This window comes from Pan troglodytes, chromosome 5 (assembly GCF_028858775.2).
Source record: "Pan troglodytes isolate AG18354 chromosome 5, NHGRI_mPanTro3-v2.0_pri, whole genome shotgun sequence".
Lineage (NCBI taxonomy): Eukaryota > Metazoa > Chordata > Mammalia > Primates > Hominidae > Pan > Pan troglodytes.
The window spans coordinates 92067062-92086823 of NC_072403.2; the positions used below are offsets into that span (position 1 = coordinate 92067062).

The 19762-nt window shown below is 39.9% G+C and overlaps 2 protein-coding genes across 5 annotated transcripts in view; one reads left to right on the forward strand and one right to left on the reverse strand.

Moving 5' to 3' along the window:
* TTK (TTK protein kinase) overlaps nucleotides 1-19713 on the forward strand; it is an 80362-nt gene extending 60649 nt beyond the window's left edge. Inside the window, exons 23-25 of one of the 4 annotated variants that reach the window (XR_010158076.1) lie at nucleotides 546-706; nucleotides 16730-16814; nucleotides 16937-19713. Coding sequence is in view for 1 of the 4 variants with exons in the window: in XM_054686073.2 (XP_054542048.1) it covers nucleotides 16730-16765 (36 nt within the window). In the remaining 3 variants the exon portion in view is untranslated. Of the gene's footprint in view, nucleotides 1-545; nucleotides 707-16729; nucleotides 16820-16902 lie in introns of those variants that run through there. The other 3 variants (XR_010158075.1, XR_008548590.2, XM_054686073.2) reach the window with 3 other exon arrangements.
* LOC739951 (rho GTPase-activating protein 21-like) lies at nucleotides 13941-19651 on the reverse strand. The gene is given in 2 exon segments (XM_063813220.1): nucleotides 13941-15133; nucleotides 15135-19651. Coding segments are annotated over 2 exon segments (5676 nt in total). The 3' UTR covers nucleotides 13941-13974.
* Nucleotides 19714-19762: the final 49 nt, after the last annotated feature.

Genomic DNA, 19762 nt, shown 5'->3' on the forward strand with positions numbered 1-19762 from the left:
TGCAAACAGGGACAATTTGACTTCCTCTTTTCCTAAGTGAATGCCCTTTATTTCCTTCTCCTGCCTCATTGCCCTGGCCAGAATTTCCAACACTATGTTGAATAGGAGTGGTGAGAGAGGGCATCCCTGTCTTGTGCCAGTTTTCAAAGGGAATGCTTCCAGTTTTTGTCCATTCAGTATGATATTGGCTGTGGGTTTGTCATAGATAGCTCTTATTATTTTGAGATACGTCCCATCAATACCTAATTTATTGAGAGTTTTTAGCATGAAGCGTTGTTGAATTTTGTCAGAGGCCTTTTCTGCATCTATTGAGATAATCATGTAGTTTTTGTCTTTGGTTCTGTTTATATGCTGGATTACGTTTATGGATTTTCGTACGTTGAGCCAGCCTTGCATCCCAGGGATGAAGCCGACTTGATCATGGTGGATAAGCTTTTTGATGTGCTGCTGGATTCGGTTTGCCAGTATTTTATTGAGGATTTTTGCAGCAATGTTCATCAAGGATATTGGTCTAAAATTCTCTTTTTTTGTTGTGTCTCTGCCAGGCTTTGGTATCAGGATGATGCTGGCCTCATAAAATGAGTTACAAAGGATTCCCTCTTTTTCTATTGATTGGAATAGTTTCAGAAGGAATGGTACCAGCTCCTCCTTGTACCTCTGGTAGAATTTGGCTGTGAATCCATCTGGTCCTGGACTTTTTTTGTTGGTAAGCTATTAATTATTGCCTCAATTTCAGAGCCTATTATTGGTCTATTCTGAGATTCAACTTCTTCCTGGTTTAGTCTTGGGAGATTGTATGTGTGGAGGAATTTATCCATTTCTTCTTGATTTTCTAGTTTATTTGCGTAGAGGTGTTTATAGTATTCTCTGATGGTAGTCTGTATTTCTGTGGGATTGGTGGTGATATCCCCTTTATCATTTTTTTATTGCATCTATTCGATTCTTCTCTCTTTTCTGCTTTATTAGTCTTGCTAGTGGTCTGTCCACTTTGTTGATCTTTTCAAAAAACCAGCTCCTGGATTCATTGATTTTTTGAAGGGTTTTTTGTGTCTCTATTTCCGTCAGTTCTGCTCTGATCTTAGTTATTTCTTGCCTTCTGCTAGCTTTTGAATGTGTTTGCTCTTGCTTCTCTAGTTCTTTTAATTGTGACGTTAGGGTGTCAATTTTAGATCTTTCCTGCTTTCTCTTGTGGCCATTTAGTGCTATAAATTTCCCTCTACACACTGCTTTCAATGTGTTCCAGAGATTCTGGTACATTGTATCTTTGTTCTCATTGGTTTATTTCTACCTTCATTTCATTACGTACCTAGTAGTCATTCAGGAGCAGGTTGTTCAGTTTCCATATAGTTGAGTGGCTTTGAGTGAGTTTCTTAATCCTGAGTTCTAGTTTGATTGCACTGTGGTGTGAGAGACAGTTTGTTATGATTTCTGTTCTTTTACATTTGCTGAGGAATGCTTTACTTCCAATTATGTGGTCAGTTTTGGAGTAAGTGTGATGTGGTGCTGTGAAGAATGTGTATTCTGTTGATTTGGGGTGGAGAGTTCTGTCGATGTCTACTAGGTCGGCTTGGTGCAGACCTGAGTTCAATTCCTGGATATCCTTGTTAACTTTCTGTCTCGTTGATCTGTCTAATGTTGACAGTGGGGTGTTAAAGTCTCCCATTATTATTGTGTGGGAGTCTAAGTCTCTTTGTGGGTCACTAAGGACTTGCTTTATGAATCTGGGTGCTCCTGTTTTGGGTGCATATATATTTAGGATAGCTAGTTCTTCTTGTTGAATTGATCCCTTTACCATTATGTAATGGCCTTCTTTGTCTCTTTTGATCTTTGTTGGTTTAAAGTCTGTTTTATCCAAGAGTAGGATTGCAACCCCTGCCTTTTTTTGTTTTCCATTTGCTTGGTAGATCTTCCTCCATCTCTTTATTTTGAGCCTATGTGTGTCTCTGCACGTGAGATGGGTTTCCTGAATACAGCACACTGATGGGTCTTGACTCTTTATCCAGTTTGCCAGTCTGTGCGTTTTAATTGGAGCATTTAGCCCATTTACATTTAAGGTTAGTATTGTTATGTGTGAATTTGATCCTGTCACTATGATGTTAGCTGGTTATTTTGCTCATCAGTTGATGCAGTTTCTTCCTAGCCTTGATGGTCTTTACAATTTGGCTTGTTTTTGCAGTGGCTGGTACCAGTTTTTCCTTTCCATGTTTAGTGCTTCCTTCAAGAACTCTTTTAGGGCAGGCCTGGTGGTGACAAAATCTCTCAGCATTTGCTTGTCTGTAAAGGATTTTATTTCTCCTTCACTTATGAAGCTTAGTTTGGCTGGATATGAAATTCTGGGTTGAAAATTCTTTTCTTTAAGAATGTTGAATATTGGCCCCCACTCTCTTCTGGCTTGTAGAGTTTCTGCTGAGAGATCAGCTGATGGGCTTCCCTTTGTGGGTAACCTGACCTTTCTCTCTGGCTCCCCTTAACATTTTTTCCTTCATTTCAACTTTGGTGAATCTGACAATTATGTGTCTTGGAGTTGCTCTTCTTGAGGAGTATCTTTGTGGCGTTCTCTGTATTTTCTGAATTTTAATGTTGGCCTGCCTTGCTAGATTGGGGAAGTTCTCCTGGATAATATCCTGCAGAGTGTTTTCCAACTTGGTTCCATTCTCCCTATCACTTTCAGGTACACCAATCTGATGTAGATTTGATCTTTTCACATAGTCGCATATTTCTTGGAGGCTTTGTTCATTTCTTTTTATTCTTTTTTCTCTAAACTTCTCTTCGTGCTTCATTTCATTCATTTTGCCTTCCATCACTAATACCCTTTCTTCCAGTTGATCTCATCTGTTACTGAGGCTTGTGCATTCATCACATAGTTCTTGTGCTGTGGTTTTCAGCTCCATCAGGTCCTTTAAGGACTTCTCTGCATTGTTTATTCTAGTTATCTATTTGTCTAATTTTTTTTCAAAGTTTTTAACTTCTTTGCCATTGGTTCGAACTTCCTCCTTTAGCTTGGAGTAGTTTGATCTTCTGAAGCCTTCCTCTCGCAACTCGTCAAAATCATTCTCCATCCAACTTTGTTCTGTTGCTGGTGAGGAGCTGCGTTCCTTTGGAGGAGGAGAAGCACTCTGATTTTTAGAGTTTCCAGTTTTTCTGCTGTTTTTTCCCCATCTTTGTGGTTTTATCTACCTTTGGTCTTTGATCATGGTGATGTACAGATGGATTTTTGGTGTGGATGTCCTTTCTGTTTGTTAGTTTTCCTTCTAACAGTCAGGACCCTCAGCTGCAGGTCTGTTGGAGTTTACTGGAGGTCCACTCCAGACCCTGTTTGCCTGGGTATCAGCAGCGGTGGCTGCAGAACAGCAGATATTGGTGAACCACAAATGCTGCTGCCTTATCGTTCCTCTGGAAGTTTTGTCTCAGAGGAGTACCTGGCCGTGTGAGGTGTCAGTCCACCCCTACTGGGGGGCGCCTCCCAGTTGGGCTACTCGGGGCTCAGGGACCGACTTGAGGGGGCAGTCTGCCCATTCTCAGATCTCAAGCTGTGTGCTGGGAGAACCACTACTCTCTTCAAAGCTGTCAGACAGGGACATGTAAGTCTGCAGTGGTTATTGCTGTCTTTTTTTTGTCTGTGCCCTGTCCCCAGAGGTGGAGCCTACGGGCCTCCTTGAACTGTGGTGGGCTCCACCCAGTTTGAGCTTCCCGGCCACTTTGTTTACCTACTCAAGCCTGAGCAATGGCGGGCGCCCCTCCCCCAGCCTCGCTGCCACTTTGCAGTTTGATCTCAGACTGCTGTGCTAGCAATGAGCGAGGCTCCGTGGGCATAGGACCCTCCAAGCCATGTGCGGGATATAATCTCCTGGTGTGTCATTTATTAAGCCCATTGGAAAAGCGCAGTATTAGGGTGGCAGCGACCCAATTTTGCAGGTGCTGTCTGTCACCCCTTTCTTTGACTAGGAAAGGGAATTCCCTGACCCCTTGTGCTTCCCAGGTGAGGCAATGCCTCGCCCTGCTTTGGCTCATGCACGGTGTGCTGCACCCACTGTCCTGCACCCACTATCCGGCACTCCCCAGTGAGATGAACCCGGTACCTCAGTTGGAAATGCAGAAATCACCCATCTTCTGTGTTGCTCACGCTGGGAGCTGTAGACTGGAGCTGTTCCTATTCGGCCATCTTGGCTCCACCTAGCAATTTGTATTTTAACAAGCCCTCTGAGGAGAAGCCTCTTAACCACTGAGGAATATTATAAGCGGATTCATCTGCTAAATATATATATATATATATAAATTTTTTTTTGAGACAGGGTCTCCCTCTGTCACTCAGGCTAGAGTGGCATGATCATTGCTCACTGTAGCCTGAGACTCTTGGGCTCAAGTGATCTTCCCGCCTCCCTCCTGAATAGCTGGGACTACAAGTGCACGCCACCATGCCTGACTAATTTTTAAATTTTTTTTTAGATACAAGGGTTCACTTTGTTGCCCAGGCTGGTATTGAACTGCTGGGTTCAAGCAATCCTCCTGCCTCACTTCCCAAAGTGCTGGAATTACAGGCATGAGCCACTACACCTGGCTCGGAAATCTTGAAGGGCTCCCCATTCTCTACAGGATTAAGTTCAAACATAATCCTGGACCTGCTGGAATTTTCAAGGCCCCCCAGAACTGTATTAGCTTTTGTTCTTCTGCATTTCCTTTGCACCAGTCGGATTCCTTGTTCTCTAATGTTCCTGCCCTCCCAGGACACCTCCTTCCATGCTCTTCATACTTACTCATATACTATACATCTGCAGCAGCATAAGCCAAGCCTTACTTCCAAGCCCAGCCCAGAGTTTTCTTCTTCTTCTGAACTTATTATTGTCTTATGCATTTATATGGTCTAATGCATCATTTAGCACCTATTCACTTTACCTTGCAATGAAAATCATTATTTTATGTCTGTGGATCTAGATTCCCCATAGGAATAGGGTGTCTAACAGATATTCTTTCCCTTTTGTTTGTTTCTTTTAATCAAAATGTCACCATTTTTAAAAAATCAACATGTTTGAGCATTTACTGTTTACAAAGATGTTTCCCAAACATGCCTGGTGATAGGAATACTTGGGTACTTGACCAAACCATGGATTCTCAGAGCCCTCCACTGATGATTCCAAATTTAGAAGGCCTATGGTAGGGCTTTGGGAATCTATATCTTCCACAAATGCACCAGGTATTCTTATTATCAGGCCAGTTTTGGAAACACTGATATAGGGTATAAGGAAGTAATCGGGTATTGTGAGTGTAATACAAAGAGATTTAATGTTATAAAACATCAAGAAGCATATAATCTTTATGGGGAATCTAGAATGAAAATCTTTTTTATCCTGTCTGACTCTGTGAGCTGAGAGGTTTTGACATTCATGAATCACTAAGAGCCAGGGAATTTTCTCCCTGAATCCTTCATTGCAGAATTCCCTAAGAGGGCAATCTTGTTTTTAAAATGGTGTCATTCAGACCAACCGGTGTCATTTTGTAGATAAAGAAACTGAGCCCAGAAAGTTTAACAATTTGACCAAGAATAGATTGCTGTTTATTGTCAGAGATGAGTATAAATCTGACTCAACATTCTATGCCTCTTAAAATATATATATATTTTATTATATATATTATAAATATTATATATATATATATAGGCTGGGAGCGTTGGCTCACGCCTATAATCCCAGCACTTTGGGAGGCCAAGGCAGGCAGATCATGAAGTCAGGAGATTGAGATCATCCTGGCTAACATGGTGAAACCCTGTCTCTACTAAAAATACAAAAAAGTAGCTGGGCATGGTGGCACACGCCTGTAGTCCCAGCTACTCAGGAAGCTGAGGCAGGAGAATCGCCTGAACCCGGGAGGTCGAGGTTGCAGTGAGCCGAGATCGCACCATCGCACTCCAGGCTGGGCAACAGAGCGAGACTCCGTCCCAAATAAAAAAAAATGTATATATGTGTATGTGTATATAAATTTTATATATATATATATAAAATATATAGCTTTTAAAAACAAATATATTTTTAAAAAGTCATGTCTTATGAATATTTTATGTAAAGACAAGAATAATACATAACTTGATCCCAAACTTTAAGAAGTGGTATCTAATTTTTTTAAAAAAGTGTTAATAACTGAGATAAATGGAAATAATGATGTAAAAGCAACTATCACAGTGACTGGAGTATACTTGGCATTAATATCTGTCTATTCTCCTGGTCTTTGAATTATGAATTCAGACCCTAACCTGAAAGTTCATTCATTTTCATTGTTTTAATAATTAAGCACATTCATTGGCTTTAGAATTATTCAGATTAGAGTTTGAATCCTGGTCCTGTTACACACTGTGTAATTTTGTTCATAATTATTTAATATCTAATATTAATACTTAATAAATATGTTCATAGTTATGTATTTATCTCTTTAAGCCTAGGTTTCCTTACCTCAAAGTGGTAATAATAATGCCTTGCATGATTGCCCTGAAGATTAAACGTAGTTTAGTGATGCTTGGAAAATGCTAAGCGCAACGTCAGACATTTAGTACGTACTCAATTAATGAATTACTGTATTATTGATTTTCAGCAACACTTTAGTCTGATGAGTACCTTCTTATAAAGAGGAAATAATGGAAAGAGTGATACCTGAGCCAGCTACCTGACTGAATCCTAGAACCACCACTTAATACTTGTGGGATCCTGGAAATGTTATTTAACTGCTCCATGCCTCAGTTATTACCTCTATTTTACAGATGAAGACCTTGTACCTAACTCATGGGGTCATTGTGGAAAGTGAATAAGTTAGTATATAAAAAGTGCTTAGCTCAGTGCCTGACACAACATAAATATTCAATAATATTTGTTATCGTTAATTATCTCTTTCTATGCACTTACTGGCCTTCATATTTTCTAACTCTGAAGAGATTATCTCTTTCTGTTGGCAAGACTGAACTGAGAACACTCTTTTCTTTTTGTCTGTCTATTTCTAGGACACTTTTAAGTTTGTCATTCATCTCTGCATTTCTGCCTCTTAAGGTTGTAGGACCCTTTGCTCAATGGTCAGAAAATAAACAATTAGGCATAAGAGAAATGGCCAACAGGAAGGGAACAGGAAGAACACTGTCAATATATTAGTTTAGAGCAATTTTGAAAATTAAAAAAAAAAACTAGAGAAAATAGTAGAAACTACCAAAAAAAGAGTTAATAATGATCTAGAAGACTAGAAACTATGCTAAAATCCCTTGAAACTAGTCCCCTTTTCCTAACATGAGAAGAAAGTAATGTAGCATCTTTCTACTAGCCCAGAGATAAATTCTTTTATCCTTCCTTTCTTCCTTCTGGATTTTCCATAGTTAGCTCTAGAAATTCTCATTCTGGTCTACTTACCTATTGATACAATCCTGTCCTCACTAGTCCTTTAGGTGAAGCTCTTGCTGCAATCATCTTTCCAGAGCATTGCACGTACTGCTTCCCATTTTTGTGTGCACTGCAGCAGACACTAACTGCCTTCCCAGTAGCCTTTCCCCATCTGTCCAGGGGCAGAGATCTGCTTCTGCAGGAGTATCCATCACTTCCCTGTGGGATTCAGACAAGGCTGGCTCTATTCCCAGTTCAAGCGGTCAGTCCTGATTGGCTTAAATGCATCGTGGTGGCCTCATTGTCCTGCCAGTGATTGGTTTAGGCACGGGCATATATCTTAATTCTAGCCAATGAAAGATGAAGAATAATATGCCAGGGGACTATAGGAAATAGATCTTTATTCTTAAAAATAAATTCATGGGAAGTAGTCCCTACTCGATGTAGTTATGCCTGCATTTGATATCATGAACTGCGGTAGCTTTCCTGCAACTATGAGGACAACTAAGAGTAGGAGGGCAAAGCAAAAGGATGCAAAAAAAAAAAAAAAAATATATATATATATATATATATGGATCCCTGGTGATGTAAAGCATGAAGTGATCCAATCCTGAAGCCATCTTACCTTGAGAGTTCTTGTTAGATAGGATAATAAATTTTCCTTATTATTTATGCCAAGTTGAATTGTATGTTATCTGTTATTTGTAGTTACAAGTACCCTAAATACATACAAACCCTTGTTCTGCACTGACGAAGGCATTTCTTCTCTAGGTCTCTAGAACTGCAAGTTCTACCATGTTTGTGAAGCAACCCAGAAAAGTCCCAGTTCAGAATAATTTTCCTCTCCGCTGAACTCCTTTATTGACTCAGTTTGGCATTTCCTTCCCTCCCTCTCTTTCTCTCTCTCCACTGTCACCACCTCTCTTTTTCATCCTGTAAATGTTAAGACCCTAGATTAGATCTTTTTGGTATTTGCAATTTATAAGCATACCACCCAAAAAGCAGAAACACTTGAACATATCTTCTATAGTACTAAAGTTGGAAGGAGAACAATTTTGGTCTTTCTAGTCTGCACATCGGTTTGTACTTATTTGTGTGATTGGCAATATATTTTAATGTAAAGAGTGTAGATTTGGGAGTTTATAAACCAGAGTTTGAATCCAGGCTTCTCATTTACTAACTGTAGGTTTCATGTAAATTGCTTAACCTTTATAGATGATTTCTCATATATAAAATATGGTTAATAATACATTGCAGCATTAAATAAGGATTAAATGGGGCAACACAAGTAAAATGCCTAGGATATAATGGACACTCAGTAACATCATATGTAATAACTACCCATGTGTATCTATATACACAAATTTTTCTTTATTTATGATTGCTGAAGAAGAAAATATATGCAAAGAGGACAGTGAGCAGTGGGCAGTGGAAGAAGTAGAGGGTCTGATCAGATCTGGAAGACATTTAGACACCATTTCCTTAATATTCTCATTGTACGGATGAGGAAACAGAGTCTCAGAAGTTTTCTAAGATTTGTCCAAAGTCCTATTTCTCCTTGCTCTATTGTTATGTATACAGATTAGCTTCTTTTCCCAGAACATGTGATTCTGATGATTAAGATATATCTACTTCGAAACTTTGTTTCTTCTACCAACATTAGAACTTGGGTCAGTTGGCAAAGAGAGAAGTGTCAATAGAAACACTTTCAAGACCAGGCCAAGTAGAATTAGGTTAAGAGAGTACTTGTCAGGGAGATTTGAAAAAAATCACATCATTCTTCCCAAGAGATACAGCGTGAAACTTGGGAATGTGAACTATTAACCAATGCAAAGAATAAGGAGTGATGGAGATAATCTCCATTCTAATTTTGATATTATCATAGATGTTATAATCTCAGAAATTCATTTAGTGTTGTGTTCTTCATCCATACATGGCTTTGTTATCTAAGTGATATTTTCTCCGTTATTTGAAAAGTCACAATAAATGAAAGAAGAAGAGTAGAAACAAGGAAAAGAAGAATGTTCAAAGCTTTGGTCACCATTAAATTTAAGTCAAACACCCCACAGGACCTTGACTTGCTCCAACTCATGACACTATTGAAATTTACTCAAAAGAATACTCAGTCTTTTTTTGTGTATGTGATCCAGGATTAGTAGGATTTGTAGATAAAACAGTGATTAGACTTTGTGTTCATTTGCCTGTGTATTCAGTACAGCAGGTGTGCCTGTGTTAGGAGACAGAATATATTCCTAAACTCAGAAGGCATGACATAAACATTATGTCCTGAGACCAATCACTGCTAAGGTAGAGAAGGGAAAGAAGCCCAAGTAGGTCTTGGGTCCCCAGAAGAGAAGTACAGGAGTCTTGGCAGCTGACATACCTAGTCACGGGGTGGCTGTTGCGAGAGTAAATCACAGTACGTGATTATGTAGGTGAGCCAAATACATGAGGGCAGGAGACAATATTCATGCTTAAGTTACAAAATCACCTCCAGGAGTCAGCCAGGAATCTTGCCAATCTTCATCTTCCTTCCTTCCCACTATGCACATCCCAGAAAGACTAAAAATCAAGAGAATTGGGCGTTCCTGTAATTCAGCCTCTTGTCTCCATACTCTTTCCTGTCTTGTACTCTCCAGACTCACGTATATACTGAACGTTCTTCTATTATCTTCCTTACTTGAAATACATATTTTTTCTTTTTAAACTCAACCATTTAAATTCTTTTACTTAAATTTTTTCTTTGCTTCCTTCTTCCTGTCTTACATTAGATTATAGAGGTCATATTTCAACTATTTTATTACAGTGAAATATTTTTGTTTAAATTGTTTTTCAATAATGGTAAGTAGAATTGTTAAGGTTGGCTTATGTGAGACTAAACAAATATTCACAGAGAAATGATCATCCAGTTTCATGAAGGGACACATTCAAGAATATTTATGACAACACATTTATAGGCTAGGACTTGGAGGTAATCTTTGTATCTGTCATGGTGGAAATGGGAAAGTAATGTGGGAAATGCTATCAACAATGGTCTAGATGTTCATGTGCGGCCATGCATAGATCTTAAAGATAGTGCTAAGGAAGTAAGAAACAGAACTCTATAGCACAATAAGACTTAAGTAAATTAAAATAAATGCACACAAGAAAATATGTGTTTTTCAGAGACATGCAAATAAAATGATATATGTCAAAAATTAAAATGCATGTATATTTAAGGGGAAGACAATGGTAGTGGAGACAGGAATAAATTGATGTCAAAATAAAGAGAAGGCATTTGCATGTGTCAGCAATAATGCTCCATTAATGTGATAATAATGTGATGAGTATGGATGAACTCAACTCTCTGTACTTGAGGTTTCAAATAAAAATATGAATACCTTTATTAAGGGGAATTATCTAAATGGGGTAGTTGAGAGATGTTTCTGACTAGGCTGGTTTGAATCAGAAATGCTGTTTCCATAAAGGGGCAGACTTGATGCATCCCAAGAATTGTCTTATCTAAAGTCAGATAAGTAACATCTCCTACAGCCAGTAACAACCTTCTTATCTGGCAAATAGATGTAAATATCAACATGATTGTCATCCTGGCAGGTATTGCTGAGGGCCATGCAGTTTGCATCATTGTACATAGATATCAAATGCTTGTCCAAAGTAATTTTTTCAGCATTCTATGGGGAGTAACACCTTACATTTGTACACTTTATATTATTCAAAGCACTTTATTTACAATCCCCTTTGATTCTCCTAAAGTTGACTGAGTCAGATATTATTATACACTTCACAGATAAAGACTGTGAAACACAGCATAGCTCAGTGATTGTCCCAATGTCACACAAGTTAGTAGATCTGGTCTAAAACCCATGTCTCTGGAGGAACTGGTATGTTTCTTTTCTCTCTCCTCATGAGAATATACAGCTAACTGGGTCATGTCTCTTTTTGCTCTATTTCCAGAAAGTTCAGAGCCAGATTTGAAGCTCTTGTGAAAGAATTACAACTTCTTACCATCTGCATATTTGTGTCCTTTTTGCATTGGTCTTAAACTTTTACTTTTTTCTGTTTTTCCTGGTCATAATTATTTATTTCTACTTATATTTCTACTCTTATATTATTCTAGAGCCACTATAGACTACACTGGACAATTTGTAGAAGAGACGGGAGTATAGATAAATGCATGAATGTAAAGAAAAGGAAAAAAAATCCTCACAACACTAAAATAAAGCATTGCTTCTTGGGAAGAAGATCAGATAATTAGCTGTAATGAGCCTGGCTACATTTAGAAAATCTCTGTGTTTGGATTATGTATGATTTAATTAGTATTTGGACAACTATGATTAATGAGAGGACAAATCTCTAGAACACTATTGAGTAAAAAGGATGATTTTAGATTTTAAAACTTAGCAAATCAAAATGACCCTAGTTCAGTATGCCTTATTGTGTTACAGGTAAAGAACAGCCATCCAGTGAAATCAACTACTCTGGAGTGGCCTGGTTTTTGAGCATGAAATTAAGACACTGAGTTTGTGACTTCTGTCCTCCATTTGTTATATGGATTGTCCTTCATATTGGATCATGTGTCCTCGACCCACCTGTCCAGCTTCATCCCTCTCCTGCCACTTCCCATCTGGCATCTGACATTCCACAGATTCACAAACTTCCTAGCTAATACCCACACTGAGTCCTCTGATTCCCTTTCACTACTTCCCCTTACATGCCTTCATGTCATCTCTCTTAAGAAACTTTCTTTGATTTCGGCTCTTTATTGATCAGATTACTCAATCAGAAGCCGTCTTCTCTATGCTTCATAAGATTTTGAAAATGCCACCATTATTATTGGCTTATTTGTCTCCCCTGATAGATTGTGAACTCCTTAAGTTTTTGGCTATTACTTGGTCATCTAGGCCCTGATGTGGCCTATTATAGTGCTTGGCTCATATGAGATACCCAGTTTATCTTTCACAATGAGCGAACACAGCTGGTTGAAAAGATGTCCAATGAGTTGCCACATGCACAGGTCAACAAGACATTTCACCAGGTCACAGTCACATGCTGTTCAGGAATGCTTTCTTTTGGTTTGATCTCTACTCCCTGGGTTCCCAATTATAACAACTTACTGCCTGTTGTTTTTGGCCTCACTTTGGTCCCTTTTTTAATTTTTTAATTTTTATTTTTTGAGACAGAGTCTGGCTCTGTCACCTAGGTTAGGGTGCAGTGGCGTGATCTTGGCTCACTGCAACCTCCACTTCCTGGGTTCAAGCGATTCTTCTGCCTCAGCCTCCTGAGTAGCTGAGACTACAGGTGCTCTTCATTGCTATGCTAATTTTTGTATTTTTCATAGAGACAGGGTTTCACCATGTTGGCCAGGATGGTCTCAAACTTGTAACCTCAAGTGATGCTCCCACCTCAGCCTCCCACCTTTATTTTTTATTTTCCTAATGATTAAGGTTATTTTTAATCTCGAAGCCTAGCTGCTTGCTTTAAGAGTTATTTTTTGATTGCCACTATTTAATAAAAGCATCTCATATTTTATCTGGCAAAAGATGCAGAGGTCAACCTGATAATCATGTTAAAGGATATATAGGTTTTTAGGATATATAAACATCTATATTATATGAAATATGTCTGAAAGTACATATGGTTGGCCTTCTATATTTATGGGTTCCACATCATGGATTCAACCAACCACATATTGAAAAAACTTGAAAAAATAAACTTATAAAAAATCACAATACAATAAAAATACGAAATTTTAAATACGATATAGTAATGACTTACATAGTCCTTACATTGTATTAGGTATTTTTTTTTCACCAAAACAATTTTTATTTCCAGTGTTTAATTGGGTATGCACACAGGCATGACACAGGTTTGGATTCATTAAGTCCTCATGTAGAATTATATTCTTCTCGATAAAGAAGCCAGTTCCATCCAGGATCCACTATCTACACACCTATGTTACAACATTTATATCAAATCTGGTATCTGAAGAAAAGATACACATTTAATATGTTCATTTAAGTTACGTATTTTACAGAAAGATTAAAAATTCAAGTCACACAAAACTCAAAAACTGTATTAAAAGTTTGAATATAAAACTCAGATCCACCTGGAATGACTAAAGAATGGAAGTTCTGTATCTACCTGTGTTAAAACTGGTAAATGTAATGAAATTTGTTACCAATAAAACGCATTCATTTATTCAATGTAAGTTATCTAATTTTAACAATATGGCACCCTAAAAACCAACTGTATTTTTATGCTGAGGCACTTTCGTTAGTGATGAAACCAAAAGAACAAATTTGCTGCACACTGATGCCAGCGATTTTCTTCAGTGATTTTGGGTATATGCTATGTAGTAAGTTGCAACAAATACCTTGCTCATTTGTATACAACTATCCGATATATTTTTAAATATATATATATATATATATATATATATATATATATATATATATGTACTTCTGGCTGTAGTAATGCACTGTAAAGCTATTTCACAGTGCAAAATGATGAAACCAGCCCAAATGAAGGCTGCATAATAACAATTCTGATACAAGAAAATATTGACAGAGTTACTGGAACGTGTGACAGTAGTTTTTTTACTTGCTAGAGTGGACATACCCCCAGTTTAAAGACAGGGATGAAACTCTGCTTTATTGCCTGGGGTTTCAGATAGTTTATGAGGTTGGGCATTCGCTGCAGAACTAGCATTTTTGCTCACGTTCTGGAAGCTTTCTCCATGTATTTGGTCAGGTGACTGTGGTGGTATGGAAAGAAGGGGCCTGTTTGTTGAAGTCAAGGTGCTGGAAGAACTGCCTGTGTCGCAATGAAGAGACAAAGGTGTGTCGGTCGTGGCTATTTCTCGTGTGCTTGGGTTCTCTGTCTGGGGATCTCCGATTTCTCCTCTGCTAAGGTCAGAGGTACTGGTGCGTAGGCGTTCCCTGGCCAGCCAGTCTGAGATGGAAAGGTCCTGGGCTGAGCATTTTGGTTTTAATTGGTTTACAGCTGAAAGTTCAGATTCTCTCTCCCCGCTCTGCTCATACACTTTCCAAAAATTCAAAACGCTGATTTCAGTAGCATCTCTGTGCCCTCCTAGTGTATGTCTGCGCCGGATGCTTTTCCTTTTAGCAGTCTCGGCATTCACTTTGTGATTCCCTACTCCAAACATGTCATCCGCAGGGGCTCTGGGTCTCAGTTTTAACCGATCTGCTGTTTTCGTTTTCCATGTGGGTTCCTGTTTTTCGGATTCGCCTCTGGTGGGTGTCAGTAAACTCCCAGTTGACTTTCCTTTTTTCATAACATCAAACACTTTAGTTAATGAAGGTGCTTCTTTCTCATTCTTGGCATCTCCTAGACTTCCACTATTTGACTTGAATCTAGCTGATTTTTTCCTGGAAAGAGTATCACATTCGATGAGTTTATGGGAACTGAAGAGCTGTCTCCGGCTATCTAAACTTGATGTTAAACTTCCCTCGGTGCAACTTAATTCACTTCCTTCAGAATTTCTCCGGCTGCTCTTAGTCACTTCTTGCAGTTTTCCTCGGAAAAGCCTCTCTGAAGTCAAGGCTGTGGGGAACACGGGAAACTCGCTCTCGCTGTCGGTTTCCACAGGCCGCCCTTTGCTGATGAGTTCGCTTCTCTCGTCATCTGCCTCGTCCCCCTTGCTCTCTGCCGCGGATTGCACCTCAGGGCTCAGTCGACTGGAGTCCAGGCTAGTCAAGTATGTAGCAGACGATGTGGTGGAATAATCTGAGGTGATGGTGCTGACGTTGGCCAAAAACTCGCTGTTTCGTTTCTGGACTGGTTGATTTCTTCATGGAAAACCTTGCCAGGGAGGCCTGGGAAGACGTGCTGAGCAAAGTGCCAGAGTCAGAGCCTGTCTCTTCAAGGTGGGAGGACTTCTGTGCCAGAAGTGACCTGGGGCTCTCTTTCAGGATGGCAAAGCGACAGCTGAGAGTTGGTGACTTGTTGTGTTTTGAGTTGTGTGGTGGTGAGGGTTCTTCGGAAGGCGTGCTCTCTTTTCCTAGTGATATCTTTTCATCTTTTGTCCTGCTGGGGTCTTTCCTAGTGCTGTTTTCTTTGGCAATGATGATCTTCTGTTTTCTGCCCAGTGTCTCACTTTCTTTTTTGGACTCCTCTTTAGTATCACTGTGACACTGTTCCACATTTTCTTTCTTAAAAAATACATTGTCCAGTTCATCTTCTGAGCTGCTAGGCTGTGCTTTTTCTTTTGGCTTCTTCCTCTTGTGACTAGCAGCTGCAAAGATGGAGGACACAAGCAGTTCCCTGCTATACTGACCCTTTCCAGATCCCCAAGAACCCTTAGATTTTGTTGAGTCACTAGTAGCTGAATCTGATACATCTCCTGGGGAGACTCCTGTCCTTCCAATGTTGGTGAGTAAATGATCTATGTTTGGCACTGGCTGAGAGTCTACTGTGCTTTCCTCCTGCACTGTTGTAAGAGGCTCTTCAGCACCTTCTTCTGTGAAAAACCAGTCATGGTGCTAGATGAACGTTTCTACGATCTTGTACTGGTCAGGCATGTGGGTGACCATGTGGGTGATGTTGTCTTCTGATGTTCGAACAAGGGTGGGACCAAACACTATTGCTAGGTTTCTTGGTTCCATCTTATTTTTTTCTGAATTTTCTGCCACTGTCTTCAGATGAGCTGAAAGGAACTTAAGTGTTTCATAATGATGTTCAGGCAAATCGTGAATTAGTCTTTTTAATGTTTTCAGACGATCTAGAGGATCTTCTTTACGATTGGCTTCAATAAAATCAGCATATTTATCATTTGTGAAGAGAGGCTCAGGGAGTTTTCTGAAGAAGGATTTTAGTAAACTGCTTATCACATTCAAATCTCACCATTTATCATCTTGTATATCAATATCAGCCATTCCCTTGTTGAGTTCTTCTTGCATACTTGAGATGGCTGCATTATTTCCAGGAGCTCTGTAAATACCTGTATATTCAAGACCTCTTTCTTCAACTAATTTGCAACATATGTCAACTATTAATGGAATATACCGATTAGTATGAGCTGGTGGGCAGTCATCTAGTCGGATGCCGAAAGTTCCTGTAGCAGTTGGCTTTTTCTCAAATGTCTTTCTCATGATACTTGGAATGCCTTTTCTCCATGTGCCTTTGTCTTTTGGGGGACTGGTATCATCTTTACTGAGAAGTTTCCTTTCCAATTCTTCCTTCGGAGAGTGTGGGCTTTGAGTCTTTGGCTCTGATTTAGCACCAAGCGAAGTTTGCCTGATGCTGAGACTCTGGCGAGGTGTTTTTGGCAACTGTTCTGCTTTGCTCATCAGATTGTTGTATTCTTTTATTGCTCGACTAATTAGATCCCTGTTAGTGACTCCAGTGTCCTCTTCGTTTAGGTTGCTGCTCTCCCGGATCGTCTTGATCCAAGCTAACATATCATCTATGTCTTCAGCCTGAAACAGGCATTCACAGTCAGACATGGTGAGTCGAAACACATTTTTCCTCTTGGTCTCACTGTAAAAGATGTCTATCAAGCAAGCATTAACACTGATGGGCTGCTCTTCCTCAGACGGAGTCGTCTGCTCTCTTTTATCTTTGTACAGGTAAAGTGAATGACCCCGAAGGACAACATACATCTGTTTCCATGGCTGAATACTTCCACCAACTCGCTTGCCCTTATCGGTGACAAGGGGTCGGAAATGGAGCCACCCTTCCTTGGCAGCATCACTGAAGACCTCTGAGGAAGAATCTTTTCTGGACCCAGAGTCTTCTGATGACTTTTGGCTGTCTGCGATCTTGATTCCCTTCAGACTAGATACGTGCTTAAAGGACAATTTTGCATCTTCTCTGTAATCATCCAGACCCTCATCATATGATTTTGATCTTTCTGTCTTTGAGTTGGGCTGAGCATCCAGGCTAGGAGGGCCAACAGATTCGTGGTCATGTGAGAGCTGACGGCGAATTAATGGAGCTGAAGTTGTGAGGCTAGGAGGAACTGTTGCTATGGAGGGGACCTGAAAGTTAGAGGCTGATAGAACAGCAGAAGCAAGGATATGTGCAATATCATGATCAATGCTAGGGCTAGTTGGTTCATCTATAAATGGTATGGAAGTCAAAGAATCGCCAGGCGGACTGGTACTCGAGGCTTTTCTTTCCTCCATTCTTTTTATGTGGACCTCTCGACGTGCATCATTGGGCAGCCAGCAGGTAGTGTCTGACCAGGTCTCCTGGTCGTTTACTGCCAAGATGTAAGACTGATGCCTTAAAGGCTGCGGTGTCTGGCGTCCAGATGGAGGTTTTTCCCTTAGGATGACAGCTTCTTTATTATCTAAAGTATCTGATTGCTCAATTTCAGCCTCTTGTAAACTTAAGTCTTGATTCCTTTGACTGACAGGTAGTTCTAAATCTGAAGTACCAGCGTTTTCACTCGACTGAGGGGCAGGTTTGGCAGAGGCTCCAGATAAAGAGGGGGATTTCCCAGTCTCCACTTGCTGATTGGGGGCACTGTCAGTCCTTACCCATGTCTGCTGATTCAACAGACTGTTCTGATGCAAGTGATTTACTGGTCTTTGGTCTTTGATAGAAACAAATGATTTCTGGCTAAATGATGGTTTTGTGACATGCGTGGAAGGAGCTTTCAGAGAATTACTTCGGACTTTCACAAGAGGTGACCTGTCTTGTGAAATACACTGAGGCAGTGACATTCCACAAGTAGTCTGAAAATTTCTGTTTGACTGCAGTGTTTTTAGATCTGGTGGAATTTTTTTAAACTGCGACACAGATCCCACTCCTCTACCACTCATTCGCCTGTTATCAGAATTAACAAAGCTTGGAGCCACAGCAAAATTGGAACCTCGAAAAGATTTATGAATTTCTTGCTGCCTAGGTCTTTCATAAATACCTCGTCTATCATCCTGTTCAGTAAACCCACTCCACTTGTAAGTCTGTTTTATCTCTCCATTGGAATCAGGTATTGGAGTTCCAGAATTGACATTTTCTAAGGTTTCATCCTGTTCCTCAATATAATCCCATGAACGAGTTCTATGATTACTAAAACTAACAGATGGAGACATCAGTGCTCCTTGAGATGCACTTCTTGGACAATACTTCATTAGCACAGAATCTTCCAGTCTTTCTTGGGACACACTGCGTTGCCGTATCTGGACAGACTGGGGCACTCGATCATGAGAGGTGCTTCGATGTTGTCCCTGCAAAGTAGTGCGGTTGGGGACGACCTGGTTATAATCCATCGTGCTTTGAGATGCTGCTCTTAAACTATCTAATCTTTCTTGTATTGTCTGACAACCTATGTGCAATCATCTGTTATCAATATACTCTTTGTAAGTTTTATAGTTTTTCCAGTCTATGTGCTGATGGGAATTTGGCGAATAGTGATTAACAGATACAGAGGAAGCCTCCACAGCTTGAGATCTGCTGCTTGAGATTCCATCAGAATGTCCACTGTAATTTCCAGATTTAAGTAAAATTCCAGAAGGTTCCAATGATCTGGAGCCTGCAGGCTGATGAATTAGATGAGTGGTGGGAATTGATAATGGTGGTGATGTGGTTCTGGACACTGTTTTTAAAGAGGTCTGCTCATTCACGCCATACCTCACTTCTTCAGTTCTATGTGAAGGACGTGTATGGTTGTTTCTATTGGATAACAAATCTACAACCTTCTCAGAAGGCACAATGACAGTCCTTACACTTTCATTGCAAACACACACTGCTGTGTTTGATTTTGCAACATCTGTTGGTGATGGAGGCACTTGTATTTCCATTCTATAGACCCTACCAGGTTGTGTCAGTACTGGTGTACTGGTTTGCTGTTTGCTCAATGATGAGTCAGGAGGAGATATTTCAACTGGCTGTGCCATGGCTGATGGGGCAGATGACAGCCAGGGATAGCAGATTGGTGGAGGTTCAGGTATATTGCGGGCATTGCCACTATAAGCTTCGTTGCCTTTCAGGTAGGCATCTTGAGAATATGCCACTTGGAGAATGTCTTCATATTTTGGCATAACACTAAGCTCAAATGTTGTATCACTGTTTTGAATTAAAGCAATTACTTGGGAATAGGTTTTGCCAATAACACTTTCTCCATTGACTTTTATAATTTGGTCACCTGTACATAATCCAGCTTCAAAAGCAGGTCCTCCTTCTTTAACTTGCTTAACAAAATGGTATCCATTGGGTCCAAGTGGTTTCTTTGTTTTCCTTGAGGCGTTTCCTGTTTCCAAAGTAATGGCTGAGAGACTGACCAGCTGCACAGAGCTTCCATCAATCTCAAAAGGCTCCTCTGTTTCCATTTTCTTCATCCTTATATGAAAATTGAATTGCAGACTCTGGGGGATAAAAAATAAAATGTCTTAATGTAAAACCAAAGTCTTGAGATGTTCTTTTCAACATAACTGTTTTGGGACCTGGCC